The 18,118-nt window shown below is 24.2% G+C and overlaps 1 protein-coding gene and 1 long non-coding RNA gene across 3 annotated transcripts; one reads left to right on the forward strand and one right to left on the reverse strand.

The window, feature by feature from the left end:
- On the forward strand, window positions 1-16,317 carry LOC146720248 (uncharacterized). The gene is made up of 3 exons (XR_014926156.1): window positions 1-267; window positions 11,704-11,902; window positions 16,201-16,317. It is a non-coding gene; the product is annotated as an uncharacterized LOC146720248 (long non-coding RNA).
- On the reverse strand, window positions 7,746-9,089 carry LOC146720249 (dynein light chain roadblock-type 2-like). 2 transcript variants are annotated; one of them, XM_085488878.1, is made up of 4 exons: window positions 8,971-9,089; window positions 8,585-8,740; window positions 8,123-8,352; window positions 7,746-8,049 (listed from the first exon to the last, which is right to left on the reverse strand). In XM_085488878.1, exons 3-4 carry the CDS (start codon window positions 8,178-8,180, stop codon window positions 7,838-7,840), a joined length of 270 nt encoding a protein of 89 aa, XP_085345004.1. In that variant the 5' UTR covers window positions 8,181-8,352; window positions 8,585-8,740; window positions 8,971-9,089; the 3' UTR covers window positions 7,746-7,837. The 2 variants fall into 2 exon arrangements, 1 of the variants encoding a protein (XP_085345004.1); XR_014926155.1 differs by lacking the exons at window positions 7,746-8,049; window positions 8,123-8,352 and adding an exon at window positions 8,376-8,457 and having other exon boundaries at window positions 8,971-9,055.
- Window positions 16,318-18,118: the final 1,801 nt, after the last annotated feature.

The following is an 18,118-nucleotide window of genomic DNA, read 5'->3' on the forward strand; positions in this document are numbered from 1 at the left end:
ATGCTTTCTCCAGTTCTTCATCTTCATGATGTCGCGCGACTTCGCTCGGCCTTCGACTTTCGTCGCCGTTTGTACATAGGCATTAATTTAAGCGTTCGATTGATAGAAACAAGCAGTTGCGCTCTCATATGATATGACTACGGTTAGTACCGGTCGTGGTTTGTGTCTAAATGTCATAAAATGAGGAGGTCGTCATCGCGATGCGTCGACTTGCGAAGGAGAAACATCGACAGGCAATGAAAGTCATCATTATCGGAGCATATCACGGTGAGCATAAATCATAGATTGCATATATATTAATATATGTTTCTTTAATTATTTCATGTGTTTATTAATATTTCTGACAAGCAAATACGGCGATACGTTAGCTTGTCATCTGTCAATATTATTATAAGCATCTTGTCATTCTTCGATTCAATATAGGAGTCGCTATTATAAACACGATCGATTTAATACTGATTTCTTAGAATGACGGAACATCAAGGAACCGTTTTGTGGTTCTAAACGATATATGTAACTAAATAAGATTATTATATTGTAATTAACAATTGTATATACATAATGATTATTATCATATTAAATCCTTGAGGAGGACAATAAAATTGTTTATCTATCTATCTATCTATATCTAAATAATGATTATTAATCGCGTGTTATATTTAAAAAATATTCCACTTGCATTTTCATGTTATATGTTCACCTTCACAGGTTTTAATCTAGATTTTACACGCGAGCGATATTAAATATAACACTTGCAACGATTTTTTTCCCTATTTAATTGCTTTGGCCTGTATTTAAGAAACAAAAAGTTTAAAATATAGACCATCTAAGTTGTTTTAGAAATTACAGCTTCTTTATCTACTATTGCTTATACTTAAAATGTTTTATTTTTTTATATACAAGAACTTTAACTTTATATATATTAATAATTTAAGAGATAGTAATATAAAAATAAACGTTAATTTAAAGATACTCTTACTAAATAATTAAACTAATTTGCTAAATAATTAAAAAATATTCTATATGTTGCATAATGAAATTCGAAATTAGAAAGCGTGAAAGCAAAGACAGTTACTTTTCATAGAAGTATATTTAAGGAAATGTAGAGAAATTAATATAAAAATTGATATAAATTGTTATAAATATATATTATGCAAACAAATAAAAAGTCATTTTCAAATAATTAGAAAGATACTATACAACTCTTTCTCTCTCTCTTTCTCTATTTTAAGATACTATTATAATTGTTATTGACTATTATTTTTATAATGCTATTTTTATTATTTTTAATTTAATAAATTTGACAAAATTTTATAGCAATTTAAAAACTTTCTCTTTTTTTTAAAGAAAAAGTAAAAAAAGTTTTTTTTGCATGATGTATTATGATTGTAATATTACATATACATATATTCACTCTATTTTTTGCAATAAATATATAATTATTTTCAAAATGCGAGTGAAAATTTTGTAAGATTTTATAAAATGTATTGAAAAATTTGCACCCATTTCATAGAAGTGTGTTAAAGTTTTTGCAAAATTAAATTATAAATTATAGGAACATATTTTTCAATAATTAATTAATACTTAATTAAAATAGGTTTTTTGAAAGTTTCTTTTACAGTTTTAGGAATTAACTTTCTGTGTTGATTTTTATATTATTTTATATTTTTATATTGCAAAACAAAAGAAAATACATGAAATGTTATGTTGAAATGTCATTATGTTATGTGTATATGTGTAATAATTTTAATTTTAATTTTAATTCATAACCAGAAGGCGAGAAAGCTTGCATTATTTCTAGTTTTAATCTTCTTTTTTGAAAATTTTATGCTAGAAAATGTTTTTTTATGATAAAAATGACAAGAAATAAGAGATTTCCTATCGTGAAAAGTGTAACAGGCAAATATCCTAAATTATATTTAATATTATTTTATTTTATTCTAAACAATATATGTGGTGTATATTATTTTAGAAAAATTTTGATTTATATAATATTTCTGGTTTTTTAAATTTCTTACAAATTTAATTTTCAATAAAAAGTTTCTAATGAAAAAGTTGATGTTTTTCTGTATATGTACTTGTTCACTATATGTTTATTATATAATTTTATAATTTTTTTATAAATATCTATATACAATGCACACATATACAAATAGAAACATAATTAATATAATTAATAAATGCGTATATATTGATCAATTATTTTGAACATATAAGAACACTTTTTATTAAAATTACTTTGGAGCAAAAATGATATAATGATTAATTAGTTGAGTGAATGCAAAACTGAATAATTACTCAAGTTAATAAAATGGAAAAAGAAAAATGTACTTTGCAGTATTAATGTTTTCTTATATTAGATTAGGTTAATTATGTATAAGTTAAAGGTAAAATTTTTCATTTTTATATTTTTGTCTTTAAAATTACCTTGATAGGATTTCTTTATACTATGAAATCTTTTATAAAATTATTTGTTTGTGAGGATTTAGCTCAAATAATCCAGTCTGTCGAAAAAATTTTATAAAACATCTTGTTACATAAATTTTGTTGGCAGAAAAAACTATAAATTGCATGCAAAATCTGTTTGTATCAGAAAATATTAGAATTCCAGTAGAAATATAATGCAATTTGTTGATATATAACTTGATAGCAAATTAGAAATTATTAAGCAAAATTTGTCCAAAATAAACATAGCAGATTGGTGACAAAAATCAAGCAGGATTTGTACAAAATGTAATTTGTATGACATTAGATTGGCGATATAAATTGAACATAATAGTAACATAGATCGATATTTAAAGGCTTTTAATATTTGATTCGATAATTCCTTGCCTTACTGCTATTTGACATATTTTCTCGTATTCTTAGAAATGTATTTAAAGACTGCAAAGCGCATTTATTAAAATAAAAAATATGGCCACTGTTTCCATCAGTTTAATTTCTTTCCATATAAGGCTAACAAAGAATTCACAATATCAAATTGATTGTTTGGAACCGATAGGCTAAATAAAAAATTATCTGTTTATTTTTTATTTGAAGCACAAACTAGATGTTTGATTCCTTATATAAATTATATCCTAAGTCTTTGTATAAATTAAAATTAATTATCATTTACAATTTAATTTATTTTCTATTTAATTATGTTGAATCAATGTTAAATTACATGTTATATTTATTAGAGGAAAAATTAACAGGTTATTTATCGGTAACATTTCTCAATAAACATTATTTGTGTCAGTAATATAATAAATATACTTATATGATGTAAAATTATAATATATGTATTAAGTTGCAATGTTATAATAATGTATGTAACAACTGCAATACAGCATGATTGATTGCAATATAAGATTGGCAACAGATGTATTCATAAATTGCAAGCAAATGGCATCAATTATGTCCATATTAGGCTTGATCTATCGGCAGAGCCTGCTCACCCAACCTGATAGATTGCAGTAAAAGCTTAGAATCTAGGCCTCTAGATTCTAGATCGCAGAAACTGACGAACAAGGTCTGCGCGTGCGCGCAATCTGATGGCAGATTGCAGCATTTATAGCATCAGGCTTTATTATAGCTTTATTAATTCTACTGATAGTCTTATCGACATAATCAAAATTAACAGACTGTGTACTAAATTCGTAGCCTTTCTGATAACAAAAATGTTTAGCAGATACTTGGCAAAATCTGTTCAAACAGATTTGGTTGACTAATTAAGTATATAACATTCATATATGGTAAGTTTACCAAGCTGATTCAAATACTAAGAACTTTTATAAATGATCCTAGTCTGCTGATAATCTATTGACATAATCAAATTAACAGACTGTGTACTGACTAAATTTGTAGCCTTTCTGATAACAAAAATGTCTAGCAGACACTTGGCAAAATCTGTTCAAACAGATTTGGTTGGCTAATTATGTATATAACAATGGTATAAGTTTACTAAGACTGAATCAAATACTAAGAACTTTCAGATATTATCCATGTTATTTTATTTAAACGGTTAGGAATTACAAATTCCGCTCGATTTCTGTTGTCAATCTCCTATCAGATTCTATAAACAGGTTTTATCAGGCAAATCACAAGCAAAACATGGGCATAACTGATATCAAATTTAATTTTTTAATTATATCATTTTAATGCTTTTATGCATAAAATAATAAGATAAATCAATTAATTCAATTAATTTAATAAAACAAACATATATTTGTTTATTATGTATACATTATTGGATGCAAATTGTATACTATATATTTTTTAAATGCACGTTTTTTTTACATTTGAATTAAGAATATTAAATGTATATATTAAGAAAAACAAATAATATTTGATATCATATACATTTATTTCAATAGTGATTATTTAATACTGATACAGAAAATCTTGACCTTGACATATCCCAGTAAGCAAGAAATATTTAATCAACATTTTATCATGTTGATTTTATATAAATTTTCTAAACGTTATGATATAATGTTGTATAAATATGTTTAAAATATTATTAATAAATATTCTGAAAAATATTTTAACTGATGTTTTATAAATATTTAAAAAATTCTCTCATAATATTAATAAAATATTTTAAAAACGTTAATTTCAACATTACCGAAACCTCTAAATCGATGTCAAAGTTTGTTCATAATGATGTTGCATACAATGTTAAAAACTACATACTTGACAATAATAATAACGTTGTAGCAATGATTTTTTGCTTACTGGGATGTATATTATGATTAATCGGTTAAGATTTTTTTAGTTCTCATGCAACACATCTTATACATATGATGTGTTATTAAAAAAATTATGCATTCTCAATAGCATGAAACAATCTACTAATTGAATCAAAATATGAAAATTTAATATATCTGAATTAATCCCTAAATGGTTAATTAATTGTAAGATAGGAATTAATTGTAAGATTGCCTACTTTATATGTATAACAACAGAATCAGATTTTTTGAAAATATCCTATTTTTTTAAATCTTTTTTCTTCCATAATTTTCGAAAATTTTAAAAAGAAATGAGACAAAATGTCGAATTTTCCATTTAGAAGTATCAAGCCTTACACACCAGTATATACATTCTTTAATTTTCATACAATAACACAAAGTTAATTGTTATTTATAAATATTTAATTTAATTTTATTTATAAAAAATTAATGTATTTATAAATGAAATAAAAAAAAAAATTGCGCCAAGTGAAAGTAGAAACTTGTACCAGTGGAAAATTAAAGTTGCAGACATATATAGAGTCGTATAATGAATCAGTAAAAATTTAAATTTGCAAATGTAGAATCGTACCATAAAAAAACTTATCTTTTAAAAAAAAAGATAAACAAGATGCCAAGTCCATGCGCCATGTGAAAAAGTGTTAAACAAAAAAGTATTTTTAAGTAAAAAAATCTATCAATTGACAAAAATTTATGTTCTAAAATTAATATCTCTACAAAAAGTAATGTCCAATTATTGCGCGAATAAATAAACATTTTTATAAAAAATTAAAATTTAAAAACTTATGCAAATTTAAAATTAATATAAAATAAAAAGAAATAAAAAAATTTTAGTTAAAAAAACTGGGCGCGCTGCTAAATAATATTCTAATGATATTAAAATTAAATTGTTACTTTTAAACTCATTGCAGCGCGCCCAGTTTTTTTAACTAAAATTTTTTTATTTCTTTTTATTTTATATTAATTTTAAATTTGCATAAGTTTTTAAATTTTAATTTTTTATAAAAATGTTTATTTATTTGTGCAATAATTGGACATTACTTTTTGTAGAGATATTAATTTTAGAACATAAATTTTTGTCAATTGATAGATTTTTTTACTTAAAAATACTTTTTTGTTTAACACTTTTTCACATGGCGCATGACTTGGCATCTTGTTTATCTTTTTTTTTAAAAGATAAGTTTTTTTATGGTACAATTCTACATTTGCAAATTTAAATTTTTATTGATTCATTATACGACTCTATATATGTCTGCAACTTTAATTTTCCACTGGTACAAGTTTCTACTTTCACTTGGCGCAATTTTTTTTTTTATTTCATTACTTTTGTTACGATTGTACATGGGTTTATAATCGATAATTTTTCATACAATTCTATTGTACATGGGTTTGCAATGGATAATTTTTGTTAATGGCGTGCCCTTAACTGGTCGCCTTTTTTTACCTTTTTTTAAAGGTGAGTTTTTAGAGATTATATCATTCATTTTTGTATATGATAAGCATCTTTAAATAAATAAGCAAATTCAATTTTTCTGGCATTTTCTTATTTTAGGTACATATATATCCAATAATTAATATACAAAATTAAATATTATTCATCACACAATTTGTATCAAAATAATATATTTTTAAAAATTTATTTTAAATTTATTTAATCATTTTTATCATTGTGATTGTAGTGGCAAGGATTTTATTGCTCAGTGTCATTGCAAGCATCTGGCCTGTATATACCATAATATATTGTGTAATACATTGGCTAAGTATGACAATATGGATTTTGATAGATTCCCATGGAATATTGGAATTTTGTCGGACTTACAGTCATCCACCACATATGCAGCCTACAATTAAAGAACGCATTTATTCCATATTATTTGCTTCCGTTATTGGCATAGTGCACATTTTTATATATCTCAATGCTGTAGATAGCAAAACATTTTGAAAACATCTATCTTTCTATGTTATCTGCTTTTTTGAAAATATTGCAGCAAATTTATTATGGCAATATGCTTGTTCTCCTGCAGTTAAAGAGGCTTAGTACTTTAATATAATCTTTATTATTTGTATCATTTCCTTTTTCTTGGGAATTACAGCAATGCTTTTGTACTATATTGTCTTGCATCCCTCAAAAAGACAACATACTTCAAACGCACCAGTTCAAGCAATGTAACTTTGATATTTATTTACTTTAAAAAATGAGAGATAAACTATACAATATGCAATTAACCTTATCTTATGACTTTTATAAATCTTATGATAAAATCTAACTCTCTCTTAATCTTTATTATGAAAAGAATCTCGGTATTATATGAAATAATTTCATTGTAATTAATAGTTTAACTTTCAAAAATTTTGCAAAATAAAATAACTCATACATTGTATTTCTACCATATATATAAAAAAAGATAGGTAAATATAAATAAATAAATATATATTTATGATATACAATAAATAAATATATATTTATATTTATATATATATATATATATATATATATATATATATATATAAAATGTTGGATTTTTATTATATATATATAATTTTAAAAAATCTTTTTTATATGCTATTGAATTTTAATACATACAATTTTGATTATATGTATTTTAATTGATTATATTTATAAGTATTTTTATATTATCTTAAAAAGACTGCATAGAATTATTTGTGCGACACTCTTATATGTATGTATAATTAATAGGGACCAACTACACATTTTTTTTCCACTGAATAAAAACAATCTCAATATTAAAATTAAATTATAAAAAAGATACTGTGATATTTTATTGATGAGAAATGTACATTTATAATTGTATTAAATACAAAAATAAACATGCCATGAATTACTATATATACATATTTTCATAATTATCAAACTTAAAAATATAATATTGTTACCAAAGAAGAAAGCACTATTTAAAAACTCTAAAAGTTCATAATTTGTTAAATTAGTAATTAAATACTGCATTTTGTATAATTTTTAAGCTTTATTCTTTTATTTTTCTTTATTTAATTGAATAGATATTAACATCCAATGTAGCATACAGATTAAATTAACAACCAAAAAAATAAATCTGAACTTTGAAATATATTTTTGTTTCTTTTAAATATCAATCAACTGGATTTTGTACTACTATTAATATGAATTCTTTATCTGGTGCCATCATAATTTTATGTTTTTTGCTACGTATGCGCAAGAAAGTTAAATCATTTGTTGGATTCAAGTCACGTACGACAGAACGAGCTTTATCTGACAATTGACTTATCAAACCTGCGTATTGAACTGTTGTCGTATTATCTAATGTTGACTTTATAGGAATACCTAAAACAAATATAATTTTATAAATTTTTGTTTACAACTACAAGTAAATCATGTCAATGATCTCATGTAATACCTTCTGCATTCACCACTATTGTTCCAACTACCCTTTTATGAGACTGAATTTGTTTCATAGTTTCTTCAACCTCTTATAAATTATTTCATCGAAATTTATTAATAAAATTTTTATTTTAAATATTCCAATAACGGAAGCAAATCATATGGAATAAATGCGTTCTTTAATTGTAGGCTGCATATGTGGTGGATGACTGTAAGTCCGACAAAATTCCAATATTCCATGGGAATCTATCAAAATCTATATTGTCATACTTAGCCAATGTATTACACAATATATTATGGTATATACAGGCCAGATGCTTGCAATGACACTGAGCAATAAGATCCTTGCCACTACAATCACAATGATAAAAATGATTAAATAAATTTAAAATAAATTTTAAAAAATATATTATTTTGATACAAAGTGTGTGATGAATAATATTTAATTTTGTATATTAATTATTGGATATATATGTACCTGCAATAAGAAAATGCCAGAAAAATTGTAAAATGGTTCCTATAGCACTGATATTAGATTTATCTTGTTAAGCTAATCGAATGCTGCGATGATAACTAGCCATTGCCCAACCCATGCTCACAAGTGAGCTGATAATGCTACCTGCTTGATGTACAACTGAAAAAAATATAGAAGCTAATTAAGAAAATTATTAAAAATATATGCATACTCATACATAGGCATTTATAATTATATAATTGAAATATTATTGAAATAATAGCAAAATATCTGATTTTGTATCACAGACTGTAAACTTGCACATAAATTATTATGACAATAAATTTGCAAATAATAACATTAAAATTGAATGTAAAAATTGAAATTGAAAATTGTTGAAAATATCTAACCCCGCACGCTGTCAATATAGCGGAGGGCAACTATCGCCGTCTGTTGTAAAACGTGCGAGATGGACATTTCCAATACATGCATCTATTCATGTGTTGTGTACGTGTGATATATGTGTGCGCATGTGTTGTATACGTGTGAATACGTGTAGCACGATACTACTATGTATGCGTGGTCGATGATGATAATGATGACGGGGACGTTTCTTAAAAGAAATTTTTCATATTTCGACTTTGCAATTATATATCTCTGCTTACAAATCACGTAGAGCAGAAATAAAGACACTTTTATTATATAATTCAAACTCAATCTATCGATTAAGTCTAGTATAAACTCGATTGCTTCAGCCGTTATTGAGAATTCGAAATATTATAAAGACTCAAATGTCCGACTCGCGTTAAGATACACGGTGTCTCGGCTACGCCCTTAACTGGTCGCGAGACACTACCGTGTCTCTTGATATAAAGAAAATATTTTTATCTGGACAGATATTCTAGATTTATAGATATTTTACATTTTTAATTATATTTTTGTAATTAACACTTTAATAATATGTATAATTTAAACTATTTTTTTATCATCATCATATTGAAACTTTATCTAACTAACAGCAATATATTCAAAATCAGGACATAAGACGTCTTATGATATCTAATATATATTTATTTTATAATATATTTTTTAAAATTTATTTTAAATTTATTTAATCATTTTTATCATTGTGATTGTAGTGGCAAGGATCTTATTGCTCAGTGTCATTGCAAGCATCTGGCCTGTATATACCATAATATATTGTGTAATACATTGGCTAAGTATGACAATATAGATTTTGATAGATTCCCATGGAATATTGGAATTTTGTCGGACTTACAGTCATCCACCACATATGCAGCCTACAATTAAAGAACGCATTTATTCCATATGATTTGCTTCCGTTATTGGAATATTTAAAATAAAAATTTTATTAATAAATGGTAAACAAACGCATTTTTTAAGCCAGCGTGTATCAAATATAAGAGTTTTAACAAGGCTCTGTAATATAAATATAAATTTAACGTATAAGACGGGCAACAAGAGCCAAATCGCGGATGACAATGCGTTATCCTAACGAAACTAAATAATTTTTCGTTAGAATTAAATACCGGTGCACAAGGCACCAAATTTTTACTTGGACACGGCCAAGATTTTAAATATGAAATAATCTCATATTTTGAGATTTAATTTCAATACCCCTTTAACCCCCCTACGGAAAATAAAACGGAAATAAACATATGTTTAATTATAATTTTTATTAAATTGAAACTTTATTATACATATAATTAAAATCAATTTATTGTTATTTATTATAATATAGTTAAATATACGAAATTTTAACAATTATATAAAGACAATTAAATTACATTTATAACATATTTACATTTTTAAATAATAGCGCGCTTAATCTTAAAAAGTTTTCAACAAAGAGACCATTGTCTAATCTATCTCATGCATTTGAAAGGACGTAATTTTTTACAATCTTGTTGTATTGTAAACATGTCAGAGCTTTCCTTATTTTCAATGTAGCCAAATCTCTGTATAGTTACTTGCAATTCTCCTAATTTTCTACACATCAAAAAAATTTAAGCAGAAAAGTATATAGAATTTATATGGAAAATAAGATATATTTTAATCTTTTACAAACTATTATTTGTTAACCAAGAATACACAAAACTTATTATTTATAAACATTTACGGATCATAATTATTTCCAAACTTATTTAATGTACGATATAATATCTTTTAATTAAATTATTTACGTTTAAGCTTGTAAATACAAAAAATCAGATTGACTTTACTTGGTTTATTCAAAAATATTATTCATATAATATTTGAAATAATATTTAAGACGATGTTTTATCGGTTCGGAAATATCCGCTTTAATTTTCTCAAAAAATGTCCTCTGGCAATGACACCAAATCAATAATTTTGGTTAATAATTCTTATGCTTCTTTAGTTTTTACAATTTTGTCGCTACGAATTTTTATTTTTACGTAATGCCTGGAAAAATATTAATATATAATTAATATTAATATAATATTTCTTATATGAAATGTATTTTTGTATGAATACGAATATAAAACAGTATATATAACATCCCTTTATATTTGGAACCAAAACTGTAGTAAGAGCTTTTCGAAAAGCTATTTTAAAATCTGTCCTAAAATGATCGTAAAAGTAGGTGCAATTTGATCAAAAATATACTTATTTTAATGTGGATCTATAATTCAAATATTTTCTATTATACTTTCTATAATAACCCATGCAAAAAGTATAGGCTATTCTGTCATGAAGAAAGATACAAAACTTATACATAATTTTAGATTATTTAGATTGTACATTATTTAGAATATTTAATGTCATACTTTTAAAATATTCCGAAAACTATCTTTTTCCATTTTTTTATAATTAATTAATCAACAGCTGTAAAATGACTGTGATTTTATGGTTGATGATTGAATGTTAAGGGGAAAAAATAGTTTTCGAAGTATTTAAAAGTGTGCTATAGCCATTCAAAGTTGTGTTTCATCAAAATATTTTTTTATTTAAATATGGAACATAACAATTTTTCAGCATGTATTTTCTTTCTTCTGACGTCATAATCTAATATGGCCGCGGCGAGTATCAATAGGAGCCTTCCCGTTTAAACTTTACTCTTCTATATATATATATATATCATATATATTTTTAAATTTTAGTTTTCAGATAATCCATGATGTCTCAAAGAAACAATACCAAAAGAAATAATACTAATATAATAGAAAGGATGGAAAGGAAGCGTACAAAAGAGCTTATGTCCTCTTCCAGTCTTTCCGGTATGTCGCAATTATCCAATAGCAGTGAGGAAACATTGGAGGCCTTTGTATATAAACCCTGTACATCTGATAACTTGGAAAAGTGAGTAAAAATTACATATGCGCGCAAGGACGCACGCACACATGTTTGTATATGCACAATATACACATACAAAATGATTTACAAGTGTTATAAACTGTTTTCTAAGAAGTTATTTATTAACATAGCGATAAATTTTTTTTCTTGTGTTGAAAGGTTTACTTAATAATAAATATCGCTATCCTAATATTCAGTGTTGTGTTTATAATAATACATAAATATTACCAACACAAGAACTACCGATTAATTATAATTTCCTACTCATGAATATAACATGTTATAAGTACATGTAATATCGTTGTTACATGTAGCACAACGAATTGAATCGTTTAATTCTAACAAATTATAAAATAAATTATGTTTAATTTATAGAATTCGAGATTTAATTTACACAAAAATTAAATTCTTATTTTTCGCTTCAAATAGGCACTAAATGATTTCCTATTCATCTGTCTTATTTCTAATAATCTGTCCGATATTCTGAATTCTTTGAGATTAGAAATTTATTTTAAATTGGTAGAAAAAGATTACAGTTTGGATTTTATATTAATAGTTGCCTTTTGTAGGGCAATTATTTGCGTTTGTGATAATTCAAAGTGGAAAGCGGGATCCTAAAATCATCTCTTTTACCGACCCAAATGCTTATTTTTTGCATATATTTGTTTATTGAGTGGATAGAATATTAAATGCTTTTCCACGATTAAAGTACATGTAGTAATAAAGTGGAATTCTCATTTTATATCAAAAATTAAAAAGTTACAAAATTACTTTTTTTATAGACTTCTGGCGTCAGTGCGTAACATTACTTGTGTAATATAAAAGTTTTGCAGTTTGTACAAAATATAAGACTAGTCCGAATTCAGAATTGCATGAAGGAATTTAAGTAAACTTTCAGATATAAGTTTAAAAGCCTAATAAAAAAGAATACTTTGTGTGAAATTTTTATAAATACGTGTGTGCGAAATTGAGGTTTAGAATAAAACAGAATGGTGGATTAGTCATGTGATCTCGCGATAGATAGAATTGCGATTATGTCTGTCCTTGTTAGGTTAGATTGCAAGAGATTGCAGCTCTATCTATCGCAACATCACGTGTATTAATGTATTGCTCTGTTTTACTCTTGAGCTTCGATCTATTGAAAAATAAGTAATATTTATTTAATTTTGATATTTGTTTTGTCTTATTATATATGATATTACAACGGTTTGGATACATTGAAAGAAATTAATTAGAATTTATTAAATTTAAATATTACATTATCAAATGTTTAAAAAGTGTTTATTTATTTCTAAATGATATTTATTTTTTTCTGCATATATGTTTTCTCGAACATTTGATTAACAATCATTGATTAATACAAACGCAAAATATAAAAATTCTTTTAAAATTTCCTAAAATCTTTTAAACAATTTTTTATATTTTAATCTTCTTACAGTCTAATTTTAATAATTATATATTACAATTTAGTATAATTTAAACCAGGAGATGGGTTTATATTTTTTATTTTATACATACAATTTGTTCAAATATTGTTGCGAATCGACAATTGTAGACGCCATATTAAAATAAAAACAATAGATAAAAAATACTATTTTTTTTAAAATCCACAGTATAGATCTCTATTGATCGAAAGAAGCCATATTAAAGTGATATTTATTATCTGTAAGATATCAGGGCTGTTACAAAGCAATTTTCTAAAAAAAAAGTCAAAATAAAACTTTTCATGAATATGTCGAATGTTTAACTAGCATAGAAATATATATATGGTCACAAAAATATATGTATGGTCACAAAGATGTCTATGGTGGACATTCTCTGTCTGCATTTTCAATGTTTGAAAATTCGAATTTAAGACTCCTGAGACCTCGCCGCGGCCATGTAAGATTGTGACGTTATATTTTTAAATGAAAAGATATTTACTACTAGTAGTTTCTATTACTAGTATTTACTAATACTAGTTTCTTATTATGAATATCTAAACTTTATAAGCGCATGATATTATTTAATATTCTAGGCGTATTCTTAGAATATTAAATATTCTAAAAATACGCCTAGAATATTGCTTAAATATTAAATAATATCATGCGCTTATAGGGAAGATGCTTATAATATGATTAATGAAAATTTGAAACTCTCTCTTAATAAACAATATATAGAATAATTAATATGAAACAAATAAATATACGAATTATATTGTATAATGTTGCATAAATTGTTTTTATTGTTAATATACTATTTTAAAAAATGGACCGTTTTTCGTACCCTAAAAATTAGATTATTTTCAAACCGCTGTAACTCGGCGAAAAATCATCGTAAACAAAAAATTAAAAAAAACATTTTAAAGCTTGCAGTTTTAACTTTAATGCGTTAACGATGGTTTTTTAATTCTTTTTATAGCTTCTTTATTTTGTGTTAAAAATAAACACATTGCTTTTTGCTCCTTAAAATTACATATATTTGACACTCTGCAGCTATAGATCAAAAAATTTATATCGAAAAATTCTATTCACATTTCATAAACTACAACATTTTGTTAACAAAATGCTATTTCAAACATTTTTCTGTGATTTTTTGACCGAGTTATTAATTTTCAAACTAAACTTGTATGTTTTAGAAACAATGTCGATACTCAAAGGAAAATTGTCGTAGACAAAAAACATTTTGAAGCTGAAACTGCCAAGCTTTTGCTCGCTGTCTGTGATTTTACAAAATTTTTTTATTTTTTTAGTTTTAAAAAATACAGATTTAATTACAAAATTATGTAACTTGATCAGAAAAAAATTGTAAGAAATTTAAAAAATAATGTTTTGTAGACAAAATGTAATTTATGGAACTCGAGTTGAATTTTTTGAGAGAAATTTTTTATCGAGTTACAGAGTATCAAAAATATGTAATTTTAAAGAACAAAACCATGTGTTCTTTTTTTAAAGCACAAAATAAGGAAATTGAAATTTTTTAATTCACCGATAATGCGTTAAAGTTGAAATTTCAAATTTCAAAATGCTTTTAATTTTTTATCTTACGATAATTTATCTTCTAGTTACAGCGGTTTGAAAATAGCCTAATTTTTAGGATGCGAAAAATATTTCCTAACAATTATGCATATTTTGAAAATTTATTTAAATTATTTAATTAAATAATATATCTATTTATATTAAATAATATATGTAACATTTTATTTTGTAACAATAAACATTTTATTATAACAAGTTCTTTTTACTACATTTTAATTTTAATAAAATTTTTCTCATTAATTTTTATTATTATTAATAAATTTAATTATATCTTTAAGTTATAATTTTTCTGAATGTTTTTTCTTTGCTCTTCGATTATACATCATTTTTTAACTTTTATTAATAAATTTTAATATATACATTTTTATTTTTCCTTTGTTTTCTTTCTATATTAAAATATATATTATATCAATTTCCAAATATTGCATTTAACTCTATTTAATATACTTCGCAAAAAAGTGTCTTTTTTCTGGATCTTTATGTGCTTGCATAATTTTACGTATATTACTTCTGTGCTGTATTAAATATTTTTTAATTAAATATCTACAAATATACAGGGTGTTCTTAAATTTATGTCAGAGATTTTAAGGACGTATTTTAGAGCGTATTCAAAAGAAGGAAAGAAGTTCCTATAAACATGAATCCAAAATGAAAATACATAATTTTACAATATTATGGCTGATATTTATTGAAGATCTTGAATCTTCGAAGGGATTGTAATTTTTTTGAAATCTTATAACTGCACTAACAGCAGTTTCGAGAATTTAAGAATTTTAATGTACGAAATTTCTTTTAAATGCTCGTTAAAATTGTATATAAATGTAAAATTTGCATTTGCTTTAATGCCTCATTATCGAAAAAAATGTTCTAAAGCGTCTTAATTTAATCTTGTCATTAATGAAAATGAGAAATTCTCTTTGTTTAGTACATATACATCTCACAATGCTAACAACGCTTCAATTGTTATTCAATATCGAAAAGTTTTAATTTTAATGAAGACATTGTCATTTTTTTCTTAATAACATTATGCATTTTTTTAAAGTAGTGAATCATATAATATTATTTATAAATTTAATTTGCACATATCTTTTTAATAGCTTTATTAAATATTTTGGAAAATTTTGTATGTGTTTAAATTAAACATATGTCAAATAAATGATCAAAATCTGCCACTATTTGTTGTGTTTTGCAAGCTTTTGGCACTCATATCTTTCAAATTGATAAGTACTTCAAAGAAGATATATATTTTAAAATCATATTTAACATTTTATAAATATTTATTTACAGTACAACAAATGCAAGAAATACACAAAACAACGAATGGTTATTGAATGGACCACATGGAAAAAAGACACCTGTATTATATTTTAAGTAAGTTGATATAAATTAGAAATGATCTAAAACACTATCTAATTTTTATTTAGGTGTCTATGCAGGGTGTTCTATAAGAAATTACTGAAACTAATCAGCTGTCATCTTTTAATGCAGTTATTGAGAAAACAAAAATTGTGTTGAAAAGAGCAAAGTTTACAGTTTTTAATGGATATAAATAAAATGTTTGTATACCAGTTTATTTTATTGAAAAAAAATAATGAAAAAAGTGTTAATAATCATATATGTAAACTAATAATAAATATTTTCAAAGTGCGCATTATTTGAATTTGTACAAAATTCTGTTCTTTTACGAAAACTCGTAAAATTGTTTCTAACATGTCATTTTTAATATTATTGACGATCCTTTTAATAATTGCTATTAAATTTGGCACTGAAAATATTTATCATTAGTTTATGTGATTTTATGTGATTATTAGCACTTTTTTCATTACTTTTTATTAATAAAATAAACTGGTATACAAACATTTTATTTATATCCATTAAAAACTGCAGATTTTCTTCTTTCCAACACAATTTTTGTTTTCTCAATAACTGTATGCATGAAAAAATGACAGCTGATTAAAGTTTCAGCAATTTTCTATGGGATACCTTGTATATATTATCTAATTAAATAACACGAAAAGTTGAGCGCTTTGTGTGAAAATCCGCCACATTGAGTACATATTCTCGCACAGATCATAAAATTTGGACAAACAACTAAGAAATTAGGAAGGCTCTTAATTTAATACAGATTAAAATTTTTTGACTCTTTTCCTTTAGAAAAATCAGAGATTTATTAAAATAAATCTCGAATTAATTAATAAAAATTATTAAAATAAATCTTGAATTGAGATTTATTCTAATTAATTGATATTACATCAAAAAAATATTTTATGCCCTATACATAATAAATCAGTTTTAATAAAAAGTTAATTTTTATTAAAACCGATGCACTATAGTACTCATTACTCTTCCAATTTCATATATATTCTTACTGATTAAAATTTAATAAACGCTGCACTAATCCTGTATATAAAATTGAATCCCGGTAAAATAAGCTGGTTTTCCCATATGTTGTTCTCTTATATGATCTACTGAATAAAAAATTTAATAGACTCAAAGCTAAATAATGAACAGTTAGTGATAATTACGATTTTTCTCTTGGACAGAAAAATCGTTTGCTGCGAGAGAAACACACTATAAGTTTATAATAAGTTAAAACAATTTAATAATAATAAGTTTAAGTTAATAAATTAAAAAGTTCTCAATTGATTTTGATAGTAAAAATAATATTTGTATATATACCGTAGCTCTTTTTGAAATCATTAAAACGTAATCAATAATGGTTTTTTGTTTGGAATATCTGTGTTTCGTTTTAATTAAAAATTTTGAAAAACCACAATTAATTTAAAAAAAATACAATTTACTTTTTTTAAAAATTCCACTAAACAAAGTAACTAATTTAAAAAGGGGGGAAAAAGGGTTTTTTTTAATTAAATAAAAAAAAAGAAGGGGAAAAATTCGCTTTTTATAGAAAAAACGGGTTTTTTTACCCATTGTTTTTGTTGACAATTTTTAAAATACTCTTGAACCTTAAAAAAATTCAAAGCCATTTTTTAAAAAAATTGACCACTAATCTTTTTTTTTTTACGTTTGGAAAAGTTTGTTTTTTTACTAATTAAATTGTTTTCGTTTTTGCGCTTTTTTTTTTTTTATTTAAGACTTTTTAAAAAATTGTAAATTTTTTTTATCGTTTTTTTCATATGCATATATTTTTTTGGGTTATTCTTGAAAGTTAAAACCCAAATCAAACTCGTTTTTAAATTTTTTT

The sequence above is a fragment of the Nylanderia fulva genome, unplaced genomic scaffold (genome assembly GCF_048542155.1).
Source record: "Nylanderia fulva isolate GAGA-0341 unplaced genomic scaffold, ASM4854215v1 Scaffold734, whole genome shotgun sequence".
Taxonomy (NCBI): Eukaryota; Metazoa; Arthropoda; class Insecta; order Hymenoptera; family Formicidae; genus Nylanderia; species Nylanderia fulva.

What these genes read in the sequence shown, in the direction of transcription:
- LOC146720249 (XM_085488878.1), bottom strand. Translation starts at nt 8,180, where the DNA reads ATGAAACAAATTCAGTCTCATAAAAGGGTAGTTGGAACAATAGTGGTG. An exon ending in AATAGTGGTGAATGCAGAAG is followed by an intron (nt 8,050 to 8,122) that starts GTATTACATGAG and finishes TATTTGTTTTAG; the next exon opens with GTATTCCTATAAAGTCAACA.